We start from the raw sequence: 23,244 nt of genomic DNA on the forward strand, positions 1-23,244 counted from the left end.
TTTTCAACTGGGCATTATCCCGTCCTCACCCTCGTGATGAACCAAAGCGAAGACATTTCAAGAAATCAATCAATCAGTGCTATTTATTGAGCTCTTACTGCGTGCAGAGTACTTTACTAAGGACTTGGGAAAGTATAATACAAAAGTTGACCGATGTGATCCCAGCCCACAAGGAGCTTACGTTCTACAGAGGAGGACAGACGCTAAAAGAAATTAAGAATCAGGGATATAGAAGAGTATAAGAATATTTACATAATTATTGTGAGGCTGGGGTGAGCATCCAAGTGCCTAAGGGGTACACAGCCAAGTTCGGAGTTAAAAAAGAAGGGAGGGAAGTTAAGGGAAAGAAGGGGCTTAATCTGGGAAGCCCTTGGGGAGGAGATGTGATTTTAGGAGGGTTTTGAAGGTGGGGAGAGTGGTGAGTATAAAAGGAGGAGAATGTTTCGGGCCAGAGAGAGGGGACAAAGGGCAAAGGGTCGGTTGTGGGATAGATGAGATTGAGTTACAGAAAGTAGGTTGGTGTTAGGGGAGCAGAATGTGCAGGTGGGATTTTAGTAGGAGATCGGCTAAGTTAGTTAAGAGGGAGAAAATTGATCGAGTGCCTTAAAGCCGATGGTAAGGAGTTCGTTCCTGTTTGATCCAGAGTGCATGGGCAACCACTGGAGGTTTTTGAGATGTGGGGACATATGGACTGAACTTTTTTTTTAGAAAAATGATCAGGGCAGCAGAATGAAGCACGGATTGGAGATGAGAGGGATGGGAGGCAGGGAGGTCAGCGAGGAGGTTGATGCAGTAATCAAGGTAGGATATGATAAGTGATTGGATCACCAAGGTAGCAGTTTGGATGGAGAAGAAAATCAGAAGAAAGTCCATCCCATCATGCCCTTCTGATTAAGAATCATGGTCAAGTGGAATGAGGCTGGGCCTCCGGGTCCAGAGGTCTGGGTTCTAATCCCTGCTCTGCCGCTGTCCAGCTGTGTGACCTTGGGCAAGCCATTTTACTTCTCTGTGCTTCAGCTTTTTCATTTGTACTAAATGAGGACACAAATACTTGTTCTCTCCTTCTATGTGTCCCATATGGGAAAGGAACTGCATCTCAGCACTTAGACTAGAGCTTGGAACAGAGTAAGCACTTACATACCACAATTAGTAATTATTATTAACTACCAGAGGCAAGATTTCTTGAGAACGGCATCTTCTTGCACGTCATCATGACAGGGCTAAGGATTTAGACCCAGCAACCATGCTGGCTCCAACCAGAAGGGGCTGCAATGCTGTGAACACGTGCTTTGAATCACACCCACAGCTCAGAGCTAAAAAACCCCACACTGACATCTGTTCTAACCTCTTCTCCTTCAGGCTTCCCAAACCGTCGAAGGCAGGACGTCCCCCACTGAGAAACGAAATGGTAGAAAACCCCCAGCTCGGCACCTCAAATAGCTACGCTCAGGCTCGGGTGGGGCTGGGAAGGCTCACCCCAAGTTGGTGGTGCATTGAGGAGCAGGTTGGTCTAGTGGAAAGAGTACAGCCCTAGGAGGCAAAAGGCCTGGGTTCTAATCCTAGCTCCACCACTTGCCTGCTGGGTGACCTTGGGCAAATCACTTCACTTCCCGGTGCCTCAGTTTCCTCTTCTGTAAAATGGAGATTCAAAACCTGTTCCCCTTCCTACTTGGACCGTGAGCCCACTGTGGGACAGGGACTGTGTCCAGCCTGATTAACTTTTCTCTTCCCCAGCCCCTAGAACAGTGCTTGGCACATAGTAAGTGCTTAACAAAGACCACAGTGATTCTAAGAGCCAGGGGCTGGGGGAAGGTGCCTGAAATGAACACAGAGGTTGATATGAAGCTCACAGCCATCGGATGGTCTCAGCCCTAAGAACTGGGGAGAATGGGGCAGGGACAAAGTCCCACCCAGGGCTGGGGAGACCCTCCGCCCCTCCCTCCAAGAACAGCACGTCAGGAGACGGAGGGAAGCCTCGGTGTTCCGGGCAGTACCTGTTACACGGGAACTCCACATTGTCACTCTCTGGCTGGCCTTCTTCCCTCACTAAAACTTTGACAAGGAACCAGCCACTGCCTTTTCCTTTTCCATCGTGCCCTATCCTCACCCTCCTCACCTTCCGCACCGTGACTGCTTCGATGGTGAATTCGTCGGCCTTGGGCAGAGAGAAAAACAACAGAGGAAATTGACTATATGTAGTTATATATTATATATTGTATCACGTTGTTGCCAGTAGAAGGAAGGATACACATTAATATCAGGTAATAAATATTATCAGTCAGTCGTATTTATTGAGCACATACTCTGTGCAAAGCACTGTACAAAGCTCTTGGGGAAGTACAATTCAACAATAAACAGAAACATTCCCTGCCCACTTTGAGTTTACAGTCTAAAGGGAATAAATATTAATTACAATAATAAGTATAATTGTAATAATATAATGGATATAAATTACTTATTTATATTTATGTCAGTCTCCCCTTCTAGACTATCAGCTCATGGTGGATAGGTTACATGTCTATTGATAAATACCATTGGTTGATTGATAGTAATAATCAATGACAATATAATAATTATATCATAATAATATTACCATGATAATGATATCATGCTAATAATCATAATGATCATATCATGATAATAATAAATGATAATATTAATTCAGCACTTACAATGTGCAGAATCTTCCACAGCCCTAGAATAATAATAATAATAATAATGTTGGTAGAACAGTGTTTAGCATATAGTAAGTGCTTAACAAAGACCACATTGGGAGAAAACTCTCCCACAGCTCACTGGGAGAGTCTGTCTCCCCCTCTAGTCTTTCAGTTTGCCGTGGTCAGGGAACGTGTCTTCTAATTCTGTTGTATTGTGCACACCCAAATGTTTAGTATGGTGCCCTGCAGGGCACCATAGTAAGTGCTCAGTAAGTATAATTGATTGATTGACTACAGTACAACCGAGTTGGTAGACACATTCGCTGCCCACGACGAGATTTCAGTGTAGATCTATTCACAGATCACCGAGAGATGATCGTTCAGTCAGTGTGTTCTACAGGTGTGGGGTACAGAGATTGCCAAGATTCTGAGGAAATACAATTCCTCTCAACCTAAAGACAAATCAACAAAACCACTGTAATCCTGGCTGGCTAGAAAATGGCTGTCACCCCCTAACTGGCTGGGAAGCAGAGCTCCAAAATGCTCCAAACTGATTAACTGGAATTTATCCCAGAACTTAGAACAGTGCTTGACCCAGAGTAAGAGCTTAAGAAATATTATAAAAAAAATACACTGACTTACATTGCCTTTCTCAAACGTGTCAGTGTTATTTCTGCAGTTGTACAGGATGCGTTCCCCAGTATCCCCCACATCACCAATGAGGCAGATGAAGACCCGGGCATCGGTACCGGCTCCATTCAGATCTCCCGTGACCACAGTCACACGGTACTTGACAACTGCCAAAATCAAAGCAGAATAAGACAGAGTCCTCAGATGGCTGAGTGTCACTGGAAGGAGAGACCCAATTCCCTTACCGTGTTCAACTGGTTCAGAACATCCAGTTTCACGCTGAGACTCTGCTCTCCATTTCCGACGCCCTCTAATCGCTCCTTCGACTGTCTCCTTTCTTCTTCCAACACTGCAGAGTTTGCATCCTCTTTTTCCTGCCTTAACCTGCTTCCTCGGCTCTGGGCTCAGCCTGTTGCAGATTCTCGTTCTGTTTCCCTCATATAGCAGATTCCCTTCCCCGCTGCTCAATTCATATTACAATGCAACCTTAAAAATATGGAAAGGCTTGGGACCTCAGTATGGCTGGATTTTTGATACTTCTGGACTTCTGGGCCTCCTGTATTTTGAGGGGCAAGAGGAAAAGGGAAGGGGAGGTAGGGGACACTCTAGAGAGAGAGAGGCAGGCAACTAGACTCACAGAGGGGTATCGAATCCAGAAGCATAACAAACCAGGTGTGCCTCCTTCCTCAGGCTTGACCAGGGCTAACAGAGTTGCTTTATCCAGCAATACTAAGAAGTAACGTGTCCTAGTGGTTAGAACTCCAGCTAAGGAGTCAGAAGGACCTGGGTTCGAATGCCGGCCCTGCCACTTGTCTATTGTGTGGCCTTGGGCAAGTCACTTTATTTCTCTGGGCCTCAGTTACCTCATCTGTAAAAATGAGGATTAAGACCGAGAGAGGGCAAAGGGACGGGGACTCTGTCCAACATGATTAACTTGCATCTACCCCAGGGCTCACTATCATACCCGGAATGTAGTAAACGCTTAACGAGTACCATAAAAAAAATTCCAGAGGGCAAGCTGAGCATTTGCTCACAGTCCACTGCCCTCTGGGGGTCCCACAGAACAGTCATGGTGCTGGTAATGACTGTTAGAGAAATCCACAATGGCAGCCTGATGGCAACTCCATCTTCTCTGCTTCTGGCCCTTACCTCCATAGAGTTGCCTGCCTCTATATGCCCTGGAATTCAGTAAGGGGCAACCTCCAAGGTGAGCCTCCTGGTCAGAGAGGCCCCCAGTTTCTACTCCTGCCCCGACTTTAAATTGGCTCTGACTGAGGGGAGAATGGAAAGAGAGAGCAATTGGTGGAGAGAAATCTTTATTATTATTACTAATAATAATAGCAATGGTATTTATTAAGTGCTTACTATGAGTCAAGCTCTGCACTAAGAGCAGACTAAGAGCAGACTAAGAGCATATTGGACCCAGTCTCTGCCCCATATGGTGCTCCTAAGGAGAACATCCCCATTTTAGAGAGGAGGAAAATGAGGCACAGATAAGTGATTGGTCAAAGGTCACACGGCAGGCAAGTGGCCGAACAAGGATTAGATCCCAGTCCTGTGGTCTTCCCATAAGGCCATGCTGCTTCAGGATTTTAGAAGATGCTTGATTTGTCCTGACTGAATGTTGAAGATTTCTTCTGCACTGGATAGTTGTTTGAATTAAACTACCTGCTTCTACTAACATCGTTGGCTCATTTCATTCATTCAATAGTATTTAATGAGTGCTTACTATGTGCAGAGCACTGTACTAAGCGCTTGGAATGGACAAATCGGCAACAGATAGAGACAGTCCCTGCCCTCTGACGGGCTTACAGTCTAATCAGAGGAGACGGACAGACGAGAACAATGGCAATAAATAGGATCAAGGGAAAGAACATCTCATTAAAACAATAGCAAATAAATAGAATCAAGGTGATGTACATCTCATTAACAAAATAAATAGGGTAATGAAGATATATACAGTTGAGCGGAGGAGTACAGTGCTGAGGGGATGGGACGGGAGGGGGGAGGAGCAGGAGGGTGGGAGTAGAGGGTTTAGCTGCGGAGAGGTGAAGGGCGGGGGGTAGAGGGAGCAGAGGGAAAAGGGGAGAGGGCGAGCTCAGTTATTTTATTTCAAGGAAATGTGTACCAATTCCTGTTTCTACCTATCCTCAAACTGCATCAGGGAAAAGGTTAGAATTCAAAGAGACACTTTACAAGCCACCCCCACCTCATGCTGCTTTATTTTACTTAAAACTATTGTTTAAGGACCCTACGTATAAATCATCAGCACAAAGAACAGTGTGGCCCAGTGTGTTGAATTGAATAAGCTATTTTAATTTGCTCTCTAAGGCTGATTACACCCTTTGGCCTAGTCTCTCATTGTTTCCTAGGAAAGAAAGGAACCGTCTAGTGGAAAAATGGTGAGTTAGACAATCTTCAGTTTAGCAAATCCAGAACCCATGTTGACCAACAAAACAGACTATACTGTTAACATAAAACATATCATCTCCATCATAATAATAATGTTGGTATTTGTTAAGCGCTTACTATGTGCAGAGCACTGTTTTAAGCGCTGGGGTAGACACAGGGGAATCAGGTTGTCCCATGTAGGGCTCACAGTCTTAATCCCCATTTTACAGATGAGGGAACTGAGGCACAGAGAAGTGAAGTGACTTGCCCACAGTCACACAGCTGACAAGTGGCAGAGCTGGGATTCAAACTCATGAGCCCTGACTCCAAAGCCCGTGCTCTTTCCACTGCGCCACGCTGCTTCTCAACACTGCAATAGGATTTATTAAGTGGCTCCTACTCTGTGCCAAAAACAATGAGGCATGAAAAAGGAAAGAAAAGGCATAGGCCTCCCCTCAAGGGGCTTACTAGGACAAACACATATACATAAATCTACAATTAAACCAAAAAGGCAAGTTTCAGGGGCATAGAATGTTTAAAGAAACAGAATTGTCGCCAGTGAGTTGTCTGGCCTCACAGTCTGCACTCCATCTCCTCCATTTGTCTTCTTGACCCCCGGAAATCTGGCTTCTACCCCCCTCCACTCCATGGAAATGATACTTTTGAAGTTCACCGCTGATCTCCTTCTCTCCAAATCCAATGGCCTCTATTCTATCCTAATCCTCCTAGACCTCTCAGCTGTCTTTGACACTGTGGACCACCCCCTTGTCCTGGAAACATTATCCAACCTTGCCTTCTAACTGGTTCTTGTCCTATCTCTTTGGCCACTCATTCTCAGTCTCTCAGTCTCTTTAACAGAGTCCTCCTCTGCCTCCCACTTCCTAACTGTGGAAGTCCCTCAAGGCTCAGTTCTGGGAACCCTTGTATTCTTCATCACTCATCTGGGAACTCATTTACTCCCACCACTCTATGTGGATCTATGTGCCATCTCTAAATCTATCTCTTCAGCCATGGTCTCTCTCCTTCTCTGCAGTCTCATATTTTCTCCAGCCTTCAGGACATCTCTACTTGGATGTCTCAGCAACTTCTCAAACTTAACATGCCCAAAACGTAACTCCTAATCCTCCCACCCAAACTCTGTCCTCCCCTTGTTGACTTTACCATCACAGAAGACAGAACTACCATCCTTTCTGTCTCACAAGCCCATAATTTGGTATTTCCTGAACTCATCTCTCTCATTCAGGCTGAGTGACCTCCTCCGCTATAGCAGTCACAGCTTTCTCGACCTTCTAATGGTAAATATTTTTTAATGAACCTCCTGTCTTTCCTTCATTTCAAGTATTAGAGATAAATATGATGAACACTAGTCTTATTTTCCAAATACTAAACTGCTTGCCCTCTGTTGGATGAGAAATAAAGAACGTTGACTTATTTTGCCTAACAGGGAAAAGGCATGATGGGTTAGAGCTTGTGGGCTGGTAAATGCCTTGTCCTTGTTTGCGTGGCTGCTTTTCTGCAGCAATCAAGCAATCGTATTTATTGAGCTCTTATTGTGTACGGAGCACTGAGCACTAAGCACGTGATGAGAGAAGCTTCCTTAGGAGAGTAGCGGGCTGAAGCAGGAGGGAACAAGACCTGCTTCAGAAGGAAAGTGAGTAGGGCATTACCTCAAGGCACATCGGAACCAGAGGTGGGTGGGTGATCCCTCCTCTCTTCTCACTCCCTCACCCCACCAAGAAACACTCTAGATTCAATAATTCAAAAGGTAAGCTTACTGTGGGTAGGGCACGTGCCTTCCAACTCTCTGTTGATATATTGAACTTTCCAAAGAGCTTAGTGAAGTGCTCCGCACACAGTACGACTGATTGATACCCTTAATCATCAAATTTATTGAGTGCTTATTCTGGGCAGAGCACTGGGCTAAGCACATGGGAGAGTAAAATAGAGTTTGGACTACGATCCCTTCCCTCAAGGAGTTCATTCTTCATTCGGTTGTATTTATTGAGTGTTTACTGTGTGTAGAGCACTGTACTAAGAGCCTGGAAGAGTACAAATAAAAGGAGTTTGCAGTCCAGCAGAGGAAAGAGATGCCAAAATGCATTACAGGTAGGCGGAAGCAATAGAATGCCAATAGTGGCTTTCCATGACTAAGTCCTCAATTCCTGTTCTCCCACTCCTTCCTTGTCACCTTTGCACTTGGATTTGCATCCCTTAATCACTCTTCCCTCAGCCCCATAGCACTTACGTACATATTCCTAATTTATTTATTTATTTATATTAATGTCGGTCTCCCCCTCTAGACTGTAAGCTCCTGTGTAGGAAGGGAATGTGACTTATCAACTCTGTTATATTGTACTCCCAGGAGCACATAGTACCGTGCTCTGCATGCCGTAATTGCTCAATATGATAATGATTAATTGACTGATTAAATGTAAGTAAATAAGTACAATGGTGAGGGTTGTAGGTACTCCAGTGGTTGCCTATCAACCTCCGCTCCAAACAAAAACTCCTCACTCTAGTCTTCAAGGCTCTCCATCACCTTGCCCCTTCCTACCTCTCCTCCCTTCTCTCTTTCTACCACCCACCCCACACGCTCCGCTCCTCCGCCGCCCACCTCCTCACCGTCCCTCGGTCTCGCCTATCCCGCCGTCGACCCCTGGGCCACGTCCTCCCGCGGTCCCGGAACGCCCTCCCTCCTCACCTCTGCCAAACCGGTTCTCTTCCCCTCTTCAAAACCCTACTTAAAACTCACCTCCTCCAAGAGGCCTTCCCAGACTGAGCTCCTCTTCTCCCTCTACTCCCTCTACCACCCCCCCTTTACCTCTCTGCAGCTAAACCCTCTTTTTCCCCTTTTCCCTCCGCTCCTCCACCTCTCCCTTCCCATCCCCACAGCACTGTACTCGTCTGCTCAACTGTATATATTTCCATTACCCTATTTATTTTGCTAATGAATTGTACATCGCCTTGATTCTATTTAGTTGCCATTGTTTTTACGAGATGTTCTTCCCCTCGACTCTATTTATTGCCATTGTTCTTGTCTGTCCGTCTCCCCCGATTAGACCGTAAGCCCGTCAAACGGCAGGGACTGTCTCTATCTGTTGCCGACTTGTTCATCCCAAGCACGTAGTACAGTGCTCTGCACATAGTAAGCGCTCAATAAATACTATTGAATGAATGAATAAACAAGTGCTTTAGGTGATGCAGAAATGATGAAGTGGCAGTGGGGTGGGAAATAGGATGGGGAGAAGAGAGATTAACCAAAGAAGGCCTCCAAGAGAAGATCTGACTTCAGAAGGATTTTGGAAATGGGGAGGGCAGTGTTCTGCCAGATATGAAGGGGGCAGGAGTTCCATGGAGGAGAGAGGGCATGAATGAGGGGTCAGCGGCGAGGGGTCGGCTGTGAGACGTTTAGAACATGTCACCCCCTCCTCAAAATACCAGTGGTTGCCCATTCATCTCTGCATCAAACAAAAACTCCGCACCATTGGCTTGAAAGCAGTCCATCACCTTGCTCCCTCCTTACCTCACCTTGCTTCTCTCCTACTACAACCCAGTCTGCACACTTTGCTCCTCTAACGCTAACCTTCTCATTGTACCTCGATCGTGCCTATCTCTCTACCGACCACTTGTCCACATCCTGCCTCTGTTCTGGAAAGCCCTCCCTCCTCAAATCTGACAGACAGTTACTCTGGCACAACTCCTCCTGAAGGCCTTCCCTGGCTAAGCCCCCTCTTTCCTCTTCTCCCACTCCCTTCTGTGTTGCCCTGATTTGCTTCCTTTGTTCTTCCCCACTACCAGCCCCACAGCGCATATGTACATATATTTCCCTGTTGATATTAATAATAATAATAATGGCATTTGTTAAGCACTTACTATGTGCAAAGCACTGTTCTAAGTGCTGGGGAGGATACAAGTTGATCAGGTTGTCCCACGTGGCTCTCACAGTCTAAATGCCCATTTTACAGATGAGGTAACTGAGGCCCAGAGAAGTTGAGTGACTTGCCCAAAGTCACACAGCTGACAAGCGGCAGAGCTGGGATTTGAACTCATGACCTCTGACTCCCCAGCCTGTGCTCTTTCCACTGAGCCCCGCTGCTTCTCCACATCCTCCAGACTGTAAGTTCATTGTGGTCAGGGAATGTGTCACTTTATTGTTGCATTATACTCTCCCAAGCACTTAGAACAATGTTCTGCACATGGTAAGCTCTCAAAGTGCTCAGTAAATACTAAGTGCTCAATAAATACGATTGAACAATAAGAGAGACAAGGACGAGGCTCAGTGAGTAGGTTGTCATTTTGGTCTGCGAGGTGGAAACGCAGGGAAACATAATGATCTATCATGGGGAGGGAGGATGGTAAATTATTCTCTAGAATTATCCTCTAGATTGAAAGCTCACTGAGGGCAGCGAATGTGTCTACCCTCTCTGTTCTACTGTACTCTTCCAAGTGCTTAGTATAATGCTCTACACACAAAAAGCACCTAGTAAATACGAGTGATTATTTCCTGCCTCAGGGAAGCCAAACATTACTCTGTCTACCTTCAAAGTCTTATTGAAGGCACATCTCCTCCAAGAGGCCTTCCCTGACTAAGCCCTCCTTTCCTCTTCTCCCACTCCCTTCCTCTTCGCCCTGGCTTGCTCCCTTTATTCATCCCCCCACCCAGCACCACAGTACTTATGTAATTAAATGTAATTTTTAAAATTTCTATTAATGTCTGTCTTCCCCTCAAGATCATAAGCGCATTGTGAGCAGGAAATGTGTCTGTTTATTATTAGATTTTACTCTCCCACGTGGTTAGTGCAGTGTTCTGCACATGGTAAACTCTCAATAAATATGATTGACTGACTGACTGACTGACTGAAGCCATTCCTAGAGAGGAGAGACTCCCTGGATTTCCCCACATCAGCCTGTGAAGGCTTCATGGGTGGAAGAAGGGGGCGATGGATGAATTTTGAAAGTGAGGAAGGACACTTGTCAATCCATATGACCCAAGTCAATCATATGTGTGCTGACCACTGTGTTAAGAGCTTGGGAGAGTACGGTACAACAGGACGCCACAGCTTTGTAGGTGAGGGATAATCAGGTTTTTCTTTTCTTTAAGAGGTGACTGCAACAGAAAACACGTTACAGATGGCAACTGATGGCTCTTGCTGTGTTAAGTGGATTCCTGTGACTGTGCTGGGTGCCCTCCTGCCTCAGCGGGCCCTTCCTACCTCCTCATAAACATTCTGCTCTCCCGAGCCGTACCCTTGTTTCCCAGAACTTACTGGGCATGATTCTCCTGACCACCGGCCCCTCGGCAGTGAGCTCCCTCACGGTCTCATTGTCGTCTTCGTTGATATCCAGCCATCGGTTGCAGTTGAAGTTGTACTTTGCCTTGGTCAGAGGGTTCAACAGTGTTAGCTGAAATGGATACCACAGTCAAGTGAGTCTACTGGGTTCAGGGCAAGGACAAACCCTAAAAACTTACCAGGGTTGGGGGAAAACCAAGATTTGGTTCCGGAAGATATTAGGCCTGCGGGTCCTGAGGCAGGTCTGGGTGTCCTCGACTGAGGCCGCTCTGACTCCCTCATCCACAGCCCGACCTTTACCCCCTGACCAGACCTGTCTCCATTACCCGCTTTCTACCTCAACAGGATTGACTCAAATCAACAGTCAGACTAGGGCTAGGGCTTTGTTCCCAGCCCAGTTACATGAAGAAAAAGAAAGGAAGCATTTCTAAATCCGAGACAGTCAAAACTCAAACTCTCCAGAATGTTCAGGACCCCACCAATCGGGAGATGAGGACATTCTGGGTGCTGGGGATTTTACTGAAACCTGCTTACATTTACCATGTCAGGTGTAAATAAGAAGGTGACAGACTAGAAGACTGGAAAATACTGCAGAGCTGGTTTAGTTACCCCCACATATGCATCTGATTTTTTGAGGTGAAGACTGCCTATAATATATATATCATCGGTGAGCTCTGCAGTAAAGTTCTCCACCTAGTGTTGAACTAGCCTAGTGGATTTGGGGGCTTTCCTTTCTTTTCCTTTCTTTTCATTTCTTTCTCTCTCTCTCTTTCTCTCTTTTACTCTCTTTCTCTATCTTTTTCTCTTTCTCTTTTTCTCTTTCATTCTCTTTCTCTCTCCCTTTTTCTTTCTCTTTCTTTCTCTCTCTTTCTCTCTTTCTTTCTCTCTCCCTCTGCCGCGCCCCCCACCCCGCCCAACCAATCCCAACACACACACACTGGTTGCTGTCTTCATGACCTAGCTTCATTGCTGGTAGCCCAGGCTAGCTACCAGTGCAGATTTACCTTCCTGAGGCCCCAGCCGACAACTCCTCCCCAGCCACCCCGCCTATTGTTCCCAGCACACTGCTATGTTCCCTGATCCTCAAAGTTCCATCTTTTTCAGTGTAGTGTTCATGGTTTCTATCCCTATCCACACCTACGGGAAACAAAACTCAAGTATTCAAGGTATTCTCAAAAGTCTAATTACAGAAAATGAATTTTCTGGAAAATTGAGGTCTAGCTAGGAGTGTTTATTCTACTGAAAACTGTCCCACTCAACCGTGTGATTCAGGTAAGAGAGTTGGAGCCCTTGTTTTTCCTAAAGGAGATTTACCCCCTGCTCCAATTAGTTCCCCTCTAGGACTGGGTGGTCCTAGTGTCATTCCAGGATCCAGAAAGGAAGAAAGAGTTTCTCCGCTTTCAAGAGATGGAGATTTTGCCTAGAGCAACACTGGGAAGACAAAGGAAGAATTTCTAGTCTGTGAGCTAGTTGAGAGCAGATATGTGTGTGTTTGTTGTTATATTGTACTCTCCCAAGCACTTAGTATAGTGCTTTGCACACAGTAAGCGCTCAATTAATATGATTGAATGAATGAATAAACAGGAAAAGGATTCTGTTTCTCACCCTTGCTAGGTGCCATCCACTAGAGGAATTCCTCTTCTCGTGCCATATCCTGATCTTGTAAAATCGGCCTAGATCCGGAAGTTCAATCTGTAGGGCACAGTACAAAATTCCTAAAAATATCAGGTCAGAGCAGAATTTGTCAATAATAAGAATAATCAGCACAATTATGATAGTTTTTAAGGGCTTATTATGTGCCAGGCACTGTACTAAGCAATGACAAAACTCAAATGCCCTGTAATGACATTGCAGCCACACGTAGGTAGCACAGGGGCAAAAGTGATTCAAGCAACGGGCAAGTTGAAGCCCAGTTCAAAAGGATCCTCTATAATACACTTGTGGTATTTGTTAAGGGTTTACTATGTGCCAGGCACTGTTCTAAGCACTGAGGTAGATACAAGCTAATCAGGTTGGACACAGTCCCTGTCCCACATAGGGCTCACAGTTATTCATCCCCATTTTCCAGATGAGGGAATTAATAATAATAATGGTATTTGTTAAGCGCTTGCTATGTGCAGAGCACTGTTCTAAGCGCTGGGATAGATACAGGATAATCAGATTATCCTACGTGGGACTCACATTTTTTAATCCCCATTTTTGCAGATAAAGTAACTAAGGCACAGAGAAGTTGTGACTTGCCCAAGGTCACACAGCAGACAAGTGGCAGATCCGGGATTAGAACCCACGTCCTCTGACTCCCAAGCCCAGAGTCTTTCCACTAAGCCAAGATGCTTCTCTTGAGGCACAGAGAAGTTTGCCAAGGTCACACAGCAGATAAGTGGCAGAGTCAGATTTAGAACCCAGGTTCTTCTGACTCCCAGGTTCATGCTCTATCCACTAGATCGCACTGGCAGATTTTTTTAACCAGGCCCTTAATGTTCCCGGCTACAAGCGTACAATTCCTAGGTAGCTTCTATTATGCAATGGCTTTGTGGCATTCTCCATTAGCCAATGTGGAGTGAAGCACACCCTAATGCCCGGAGGACATTTTATTAGTGGATTTTTTGAGGTGGAGGAATGGTTGTTTTTTGTTTTGCTTTTAGAAGTATTTGTTAAGCAATTACTCTGTGCCTGGCACTGTACTAAGTGCTGGGGTAGAAACAAGTTAAGCAGGTTGGAATCAGTCCCTGACCCACATGGAGCTCACAGTCTTAATCCCCATTTTATAGATGAGGTAACTGAGACACAGAGAAGTGAAGTGACTTGACCTGTGTCACCCAGCAGACTAGTCTTGGCCAAGTCACTTAACTTTGTTGTGCCTCAGTGACCTCATCTGTAAAATGGAGATTAATACTGTGAACACTATGTGGGACATGGATTGTGTCCAATCTTAGTAAATTTAGTAAATCTACCCCAGCGCTTAGTATAGTGCCTGGCACATAGTAAGCACTTAACAAATTTCATTTAAAAAATGGAACTAGTGAGTGAGGACTCCCAGAAGCCCCGTGGAGATGGCAGGGGGTCAAAATGGGACTGAGAGGATAGAGTGCTCGCCTTCTTATCAAGCTTCTGAAGGTCTACCCTGCCACTAATAGTCTCCACATTGGTCAATCCCAGATAATTGGAGTCACAACCAAGTCACACCCCATCTTTATAATGTTGCTTCACCTCTGTGACATTGAGAACTGGGGGAAAGTCATCCATAGGTAAGAGTCAGGCACAGGTGGGCCTGCTGACCCTGATTCTCCTCTGCCTTTGGAATAATAACATTTGTGTGTTCCCTCCACAGGCAAAAACAGTATTCAGGAGTCCCTCTGCCCTCAATCACGCACTTGGTTCTGCACTCTTTAAGCACTCGATAATAATAATAATGATGATGGTGTTCGTTAAGTGCTTAGTATGTGCCAAGGATTATACTAAGCGCTGGGGAGGATACAAGCAAATCGGGTTGGACACACTCCCTGTTCCACATGGAGCTCACAGTCTCAATCCCAATTTTACAAATGACATAACTGAGGCACAGAGAAGGCACAGAAGACTTGCCCATAGTCACACAGCAGACATGCGGCAGAGCCAGGATTAGAACTCGTGTCTCCCAGGCCCTTGCTCTATCCACTATGCCTTGCTCCTCATTCTACACCATGCTGCTTCTTATATATTCACCCCACCCCCAGCCCCACAGACCTTATGTATTTATCCATAGTTTATTTTAATATCTATCTCTCTCTCTAGATTGTAAATTCCTTAGGGAACATTTATACCAACTTTGTTATACTGTACCTTCACAGGTGCTCAATACAGTGCTCTTCATATGGTAAACACTAAATAAGTACTATTGACTGATTGATTGAAATACCGATGATCATTCAATCAGGCTTTTTTACACAACCACGAAGTGCTTAACAAATACCATAAAATACCCTTACTTAACAAAGTAGTACGTGCTTAACAAATACCATCAAAAAGATCTTGAAGCACTTCCTTCCTTTAGCCCCAGCTTACTCACTGTGCCCCATCTGGTCTATCTCACCACTGACCCCTTCCCCACATCCTCCCTCTATCCTGGAACTTTCTCCCTCTCCGTATATACCAGCCCACCACTTTCCCTACCTCTAAAGCTTAAAGGTCACATCTCAAGAGGCCTTTCCCGATTAAGTCCTCTTTTCCCCAGCTCGCTGGATCTTTGACCTTTGGGCATTTCATATTCACTCCACCCTCAGTCGCACAGCACCTATGTACATATCTTTAAATTATATATTATAAATTACTTATTCATATTAATGTCTCTCTCCTCTAGACTGTAAGGTCACTGTGGGCAGAGAACATGTCTGCTAACTCTGTTGTATTGTATTCTCTCAAGTGCTTAATACAGTGCTCTGCATATAGTAACTGCTCAATAATGCCATTGATTGATTGACTGATTAATTGATTCTCCTCCAAGCCAGTTCATTCCCCTTTATAGGGAGACTTACCACTGGCCCAGCCCACCCCACTGAACTTGCTGCTCCAGGGAAAATCCAGTGAGAGGGTAGACTACTCCTTTAATTTTGCCTAGGCAGTGTTGAGCAGCTGAGCAGGAGGTGGGGGAAAATTTCGAGTTCAATAAATAAATCATAAAATAATTCACTTTCAGAAGCAGCATGATCTAATGAAAAGAGAACAGGCCTGAGAACCAAAAGGCTTAAGCTCTAATCCCGGCTCTGGCAATTGGGTAAATCCATTTAACTTCCCTGGGCCTCAGTTTTTTCATCCCTAAAATGGAGATTCAATACCTATTCACCCTCCTACTTATTCATTCATTCATTCAATCGTATTTATTGAGTGCTTACGGTGTGCGGAGCACTGTACTAAGTGCTTGGAGAGTACAATTCAGCAACAAATAGAGACAATCCCTGCCCACAACGGGCTCACAGTACTTAGACTCTGAGCTCCATGTGGGACAAGAACTGTGTCCAATCTGTATAACATGTATCAACCCAGCTCTTAGAATAATTGTTCTAAGATAATGAATATCATAGTTATCATTCATCATCGAACTATTCACTGGACACTGGACCCTATGAACTGAATTAGGTGCTTTCAAATAAAGGTCATTCATTCACTCGATAGTATTAGCAAAAGCCTGCTGTGTGCAGAACACTGTACTAGTAGCTTGGGAGAGTACGGTGAAAGTAATAGGTATGGCCCCAGCCTTGTCGAGTTTACAGTGTAATCAGAAAAAGACAAAGTAATTTCCACTTAAAGCAGATTATCCTTTGCCATGAAACCGTCTGTGTTTCTTAGAGTAAGGTTGTCAATGGTCATCCTGTTCAGTTAGGAAAATAAGTAGATTAAATTGGGCCACTTCGATCCAGTTCCTTTGATAAGGAATATGCCTTCCCCTCGTCAGTGACATTTTCCTACATGATCTTCCACGAAATTTTCCCTTCACTGTTGACACCGCGCTACCACCATCCTCCCCGACTCTCAAGACAGCAAGCTTGGCATTATCTTTGATTCCTCTTTTGCTCTTTTTCAACCCACATGTTCTGTCAGTCACCAGATCCTGTCAGTTCTTTGTTCACAGCACTTCCATCATCCACCCCCTTCTCTCCATCCAAACTACCATCACCCTGGTCCAAGCACTTGTCATATTCTGGTTCAGCCTCTCTCAGGGCTCTCTCCTCTCCAATCCATACTTTGCTCTGCTGCCCTGATCGTTTTTCTAAAACAACATTCTGCACGTCTCCCCACTCTTCAAAAATAACCAGTGGTCACTGATTTCCTCTCCACATCTAGCAGTAGTTCCTGATTGTTGGCATTAAGGCACTCGATCGGCTCTCTCCCTCCCATTTATCCTCACTCCTCTTCCACTATAACTCATTTCACGTACTTCACACCTCCCGAGCCGATCTACGCTCCGAATTCGTTTTCGTCTCCCTCAGCATCGACCTCTTCCTCACACCCTCTTTCCTGACTGGAACTCCCCCTTCATATCTGACAGAACACTGCTCTCATCTTCAAAGCCCTTCTGAAATCACATCCCCTCCAGGAGGCCTTCCCTGATTAATCTCTCATCTCCCCCCCACCCCATTTTTCCCCCTATTGCCACTTTAGCATCTCCCCTAAGCCCTTGGGTGCCCCCCGACTTACCCTGCTCCATTGCACTTAATGTACATATTGTCCAACTCTGTTGTTCCCTCCTATTGGTAATTCATTTTAGTGTCTGTCTCCCCCGCTAGGCTGTATGCTCGGAAAGGGCAGGAATCATATCTATTAGCCCTATAGTATTCTCCCAAGAGCTTTTGTACAGTGCTCTGCAAAGAGTAAGGATTCGATAAATACTACCCACCGATTATTTGATTGATTAAATGACTACAAAAATCAGAAGCATCACCCCCCACCTCCACTCCTTCCTCATACCCAGAACTTATCTGTCCTGCCAGGTTCAAAGTATTCCGGCCTACAGTCGAGTTGGATTTGATCCGTCCTCCCCTTCTGACCGTAAAGCTGGATGAAGATGGGAGCATCCGTGCCTGCTTTCTTCAGGTCAGTTGTCCAGATCCAAAGGGACCAGGAGTATTCTACAAAGACAAGTCAAGATTCTAGATAAACCTCAACCCATAAAAAAAAGAACCAGAAAAAGACACACACTGAAACCTCTTGAAGTTTTTTGAACTGACAATCCAATTTGTAGAGTTTCCAGAGTTTTTGACCCTACTCCTCCTCTCTCCTCTTTCCATTATCTACCCTTCAGCAATTTCACTGCTTATTAGCATTCCCGTCAGCATTCTCTAGTAGGATGGCCTAGAGGATAAAGCACAAGTCTGGGAGCTAGAGGACCTGGGTTCTGATTTTGGCTCTGCCACTTTCCTGCTTTGTGACTTTGGGCAAATCATTCATTCATTCAATCATATTTATTGAGTGCTTATTATATGCAAAGCACTGTACTAAGTGCTTGGAAGAGTACAGTATAACAATAAACTGTTACAATCCTTGCCCACAACGAGCTTAAGGTCACTTCACTTTTCTGTACCTCAGTTTCCTCACATGCAAAAATTCATTCATTCAATCGAATTTATTGAGCGCTCACTGTGTGCAGAGCACTGTGCTAAGTGCTTGGAAGGTACAATTCAGCAACAAACAGAGACAATCCCTGCCCACAACAGACCCACAGTGTAGAAGGGGGAAGACAGACTTCAAAACAAGTAAACAGGCATCCGTAGCATCATTGTAAATAAATACAATTATAGATATATACACGTCATTAATAAAAATAAATAGAATGGGGATTCAATGCCTGTTCTCTCTCCCACTTAGACTGCTAGTTCTATGTGGGATAGGGATTGTAACTGCCCTAACTTGTATCTACCCCAGCACTTAGACACATAGTAAGCACTTAAAAAGAAAAATAGGAGGAAGCGGTTGGACAAGGAGGTGAATCTCAAGTGAGCCTTTGTGCTCGCTACTCCAAGCAGCTCTGATAAAAAAATGTGGTATAGGAGAAGGTTGAAACTATTGCCCAGAATGAGACATTTCGTGGATTTTCATCCTCTATCCCAAATTCCTTCCACTTTAGCTTGGATAATTGAGAGTTATGAATCTTGGGCTTCATTGATATCATTAGTAATGGGAAAGAGTATATCAAATGTAGGCATTAAGGCAATCGTATAATGTATTGCGGTGTGTATACATTTATTTGCTCAATTACACACCAAAAAAACAAGTACAACAAGGATTCTGTGGGGATTAATGGCTAAATAAAAATCAGGTGAGGAGGAGGAAGGGTTGGCTGGAAAAGAGAGGAAAGGTCTGTTCACCCTACCCATACTCCAGCCATGAACATAAGCACTAGTTCATGGGCCTGGAACTTAGAAAGTACAGGAAGTGTCACATCCTGACCAGGCAGCCAGTTGTGAGAAAAAACACTGGCACTGGAGAAACAAAATGAATCCAGAGAAATCAAGAAACTTCCCACAGGAAGGGAAAGCACAACTCAGTGCCGATTCCAGTCTATTCTGTCTCGCTGGATTTTGGATGGTCGACCTCATTTCCAGGACCGATTGCACCACGTTAGGCGGAATCGGCTCAGAACGATCGGTGATATCGTCCGCCCTCCACCCCAAAACGGGCACTGACTTTTTAGTCTCTTCTGCCGCAGGGACACCATCTCGTAGAGCTGCCGTTCCACCAGGCCGTCGCCTTCGTTCTCATCCAACCACTTATTGCACGGGAACGTTTGTTGGATGCCCGTGAAAGGGCACAGGATGACCACCTGGGACAAGCACACGGAGAAGAGAGAGATGTCATTCACTGGCTCGGTTTGGGGCCTCGGGGCCTGGCTCGGTTTGGTAAGCTAGCCATCGTCTTTCCCGGAGGGATTCTGGGTCGCTGAAGATTGCCCACTTCCACTGGGATTTGCCTCCTCGGTGCTTATCCTTCCCCTATCCTTTAACTGAGAGGGTGAGCCTAATTCTATTCATCCCTTAGTGTGCAAAAAAAAGCCACCTTAGCATTGATAAAGATAACAATAATAATAATAATGTTGGTATTTGTTAAGCACTTACTATATGCAGAGCACTGTTCTAAGCGCTGGGGGAGATACAGGGTCATCAGGTTGTCCCACGTGAGGCTCAGAGTCTTAGTCCTCATTTTACAGATGAGGGAACTGAGCCCCAGAGAAGTTAAGTGACTTGACCACAGTCACACAGCTGACAGGTGGCAGAGCTGGGATTTGAACCCATGACCCCTGGCTCCTAAGCCCGGGCTCTTTCCACTGAACCACGCTGATGCCTCTGGTGATCATTCATTCATTCATTCAATTGTATTTACTGGCACTTACTGTGTGCAAAACATTCACTCATTCCATCACAATCGTATTTCCTGAGTGCCTACTGTGTGCAAAGTATTGTACTAAGCGCTTGGGAGAGTACACTATAACCATACAAATGTAATAGGAACAGGGAGCTGCTGTCTTGAAAGCCACAATGACCCAAATAACTGCCGAGCCGGTACAAGTATAATACGAAGGGAAATGTCTTGGTTTTTCTTTTCACGGGATATGCTAAGTGCTTATTATGTATCGGACACTGTACTAAGTGTTGGAATAGTTACAAGCTAATCAGGTAGGACATGATCTATGTCCCACATGGGGCTCACAGTCTCAATCTCCATTTTACAGATGAGGTAACTAAGGGATAGAGAAGTTAAGTGACTTGCCTAAGGTCACACGTCAGACAAATGGTGGTGCTGGGATTAGAACCCTAGTCCTTCTGATTCCCAGGCCTGTGCTCTATTCACTAGGCCATGCTCCTTCTCTATGTGCTTGAACAAGAGATTTTGTCCAACCTGATTATTTTGTAACAACCCCAGAACTCAATACAGTGCTTGGCACATAAAAAGTGGTTAATATTTACGAATACTACTATTATTATCATTATTATTTGGTGCCTCTAGACTGTATGTTCCTCTCTAGACTGTAAGCTCCCAAATATGTTGTATTGTACTCTCCCAAACGCTTAGTACGGTGCTCTGCACATTAGAGAAGCAGCGTGGCTCAGTGGAAAGAGCACGGGCTTTGGAGTCAGAGGTCATGAGTTCGAATCCCAGCTCTGCCACTTCTCAGCTGTGTGACTGTGGGCAAGTCACTGAACTTCTCTGTACCTCAGTTACCTCATCTGTAAAATGGTGATTAAGACTGTGAGCCCCACATGGGACAATCTGAATCCCCTGTGTCTACCCCAGCGCTTAGAACAGTGCTCTGCACATAGTAAGCGCTTAACAAATGCCAACATTATTATTATTAATTAAGCATTCATTAAGTAGAACTGATTATTACTATTAACCCCCCAGATTGAACCCAGCCCTCCTCCTTCCCTCCCTCCCTCCCCTGCTGATGTTGTAGCTCCCAAAGATTCACAGACCAGGGTTCTAATCCCAGGTCTGCCCCTGGCCTGCTGTGTGACCTTGGTCGGGGTAAGACCAGCAGCTTCAGGAGGCCTGGTTGATTTTCCTGCTGTCTGAGTGCAAGAACTAGAGGACACACCATCCCACCAAGCCCCGTCCTGCTTTGCTCCAGTGCCTCAGGGGGAAAACAAGGGTGGTGGGTCTCCCAAGGTTTTGGAATGTCGGGGTTGGGATGGCTGTGGCTACCGTGACTGAGCAGAGTGGATGACTGAGCTCCTCCTTTGACTACGATGTTCTGCTGCTCTTATTATACTCATTATTGTACTTGTCTTTTGTATATGGATTTGTTAAGCACTTACTATGTGCAGAGCACTGTTCTAAGCCCTGGGGTAGATACAGGGCGATCAGGTTGTCCCACTTGGGGCTCACAGTCTTAATCACCATTTTACAGATGAGATAACCGAGGCCCAGAGAAGTGAAGTGACTTGCCCACAGTCACACAGCTGACAAGCGGCAGAGCCGGGATTCGAACCCATGACCTCTGACTCCCAAGCCCGTGCTCTTTCCACTGAGCCATGCTGCTTCTCTAACGTAGAAGCAGTGTGGCCCAAGGACAGAGCATGGGTCTGGGAATCAGAAGGACCCGGGTTCTAATCCCAGCTCTACCATCTGTCTGCAATATGACCTTGGGCAAGTCATTTAATTTTTCCATGCCTCAGTTACCTCATCTGGGAAGTGGGGATTAAAACTGTGAGTCCCACGTGGGACAAGAACTGCGTCCAACCCGATTTGCCTATAACCACCCCCGCACTTAGTATCTGGCACGTGGTAAGTGCTTAACTAATACCATTTATTATTATATAAGTTTTTAGTTTTTCTTGTTTACCTCTCCTTACATGTCTGTTGACTTACCCCCTTCCCCACCCTGGCCTTACTCTTAAACTGTAAGCTTCCTGGGGTGTAGGCACCTTGTTTAATTCCCAGGCATGCATTCTTTTCCCAGGGTTAACTACAGAGTTTTGTACAAAGTAGGCTTTAAATACTATTTCTTTAGTTAACCTCTATGCAACTCAGTTTCTTTGATCGTAACATAGGGAAAAGATGCCTGTTCTCCCAACATCATAGATGGTGAGCACCAATGACAGAGAGGGACAATGTCTGATCTGTTTATCTTGAATCTACCCCTGCAAGTAGTATGGGTTTATTCTCCCCGGCACTTAAAACAGTGCTTTGCACAAAGTCATTGCTCAATAAATACCATCGATTTATTGAAATACTAAGGATGACTGTCAGGTTGACATAATAGACACTCTACTAGGCAAATCGTAAGTGCTCAGTTGATACCATAAATATTACGGTTGACATGATCAATTCTCTCTAGGGCTGTTATAATGATAACAAAAATAATCATAATAGTAACTGTGGCATTGGCTAAGTGCTTTCTATGTGTCAGGCATTGTACCAAGAGCAGGGATGGATACAAGCAAATTGGGTTGGACACAGTCCCTGTCCCTCATGGGATTCACAGCCTCAATCCCCATTTGACAGATGAGGTAACTGAAGTCCAGAGAAGTGAAGTGACTTGCCCAAGGTCACTCAGCAGACAAGTGGCATGATCAGAACCCATGACCTTCTGATTCCCAGGCACGTGCTCTATCCACTTCACCACGCCGCTTCTCACCTTCTCACAGTGCCAGCCACAGTTAATGCCAGCGTTGCTGTGCCCGATGGAGACCCGGCTCAGGGGGCTGAGGAGAACGGCCAGCTCGATGTTGAAGATGTCCGTCCGAGCTCGGTCAAACACCCCGCCCTCGAGGAAGATCTTCCCGCTGTTCTTCTTCCCTTTGGCTCCGTACATGACGATGAAGATCTTAGAGTTGGTCCCGGCCCCCCGGAGGTCTCCAGTTGTGACGGAGACGACGTAAGTGACGGCTGTGGGGAGTCGGAACAGGGAAGGCTCAGGCTTGACAGGTGAGTCGGAGAAAAAAAGCCACCTTCCTCCGATACAGGTGGAGCTGACGAACGAACTTGAATCAATCAATCAATCAATCAATCAGTGGTATTTATTGAACACCTACTACGTGCAGGGCAATGTACTAAGCATTTGGGAGAGTACAGTACAACAGAATTAGTAGAGACGTTCACTGTCCATAATAAAGTTACAGTCCAGAGGGGGAGACAGACGTTAATATGAATAAATAAGTCATTTATAATGTATAATTTAAAGATACCTACATAAATGTTGGGCGGCTGTGAATATCAAACATCACAGTCCAAGTGCAACTTGAGGCACATGGAATTCTTACGGTATCTGTTAAGGGCTTACTAGATGCCAGGCACTGTACTAA

General features: G+C 45.3%; 1 protein-coding gene across 1 annotated transcript in view; it reads right to left on the reverse strand.

The window, feature by feature from the left end:
* The window catches only part of LOXHD1 (lipoxygenase homology PLAT domains 1), a 247,851-nt gene that overhangs the window by 142,271 nt on the left and 82,336 nt on the right, over window positions 1-23,244 (reverse strand). Inside the window, exons 8-14 of the mRNA XM_029059328.1 lie at window positions 22,578-22,828; window positions 19,130-19,265; window positions 17,414-17,574; window positions 12,575-12,661; window positions 10,946-11,081; window positions 3,300-3,454; window positions 1,995-2,155 (exon numbers count right to left, since the gene is read on the reverse strand). Coding sequence (XP_028915161.1) covers window positions 1,995-2,155; window positions 3,300-3,454; window positions 10,946-11,081; window positions 12,575-12,661; window positions 17,414-17,574; window positions 19,130-19,265; window positions 22,578-22,828 — 1,087 coding nt within the window. The remainder of the gene's footprint in view (window positions 1-1,994; window positions 2,156-3,299; window positions 3,455-10,945; window positions 11,082-12,574; window positions 12,662-17,413; window positions 17,575-19,129; window positions 19,266-22,577; window positions 22,829-23,244) is intronic.

This window comes from Ornithorhynchus anatinus, chromosome 3, assembly GCF_004115215.2.
Source record: "Ornithorhynchus anatinus isolate Pmale09 chromosome 3, mOrnAna1.pri.v4, whole genome shotgun sequence".
In the NCBI taxonomy this organism is placed as follows: domain Eukaryota; kingdom Metazoa; phylum Chordata; class Mammalia; order Monotremata; family Ornithorhynchidae; genus Ornithorhynchus; species Ornithorhynchus anatinus.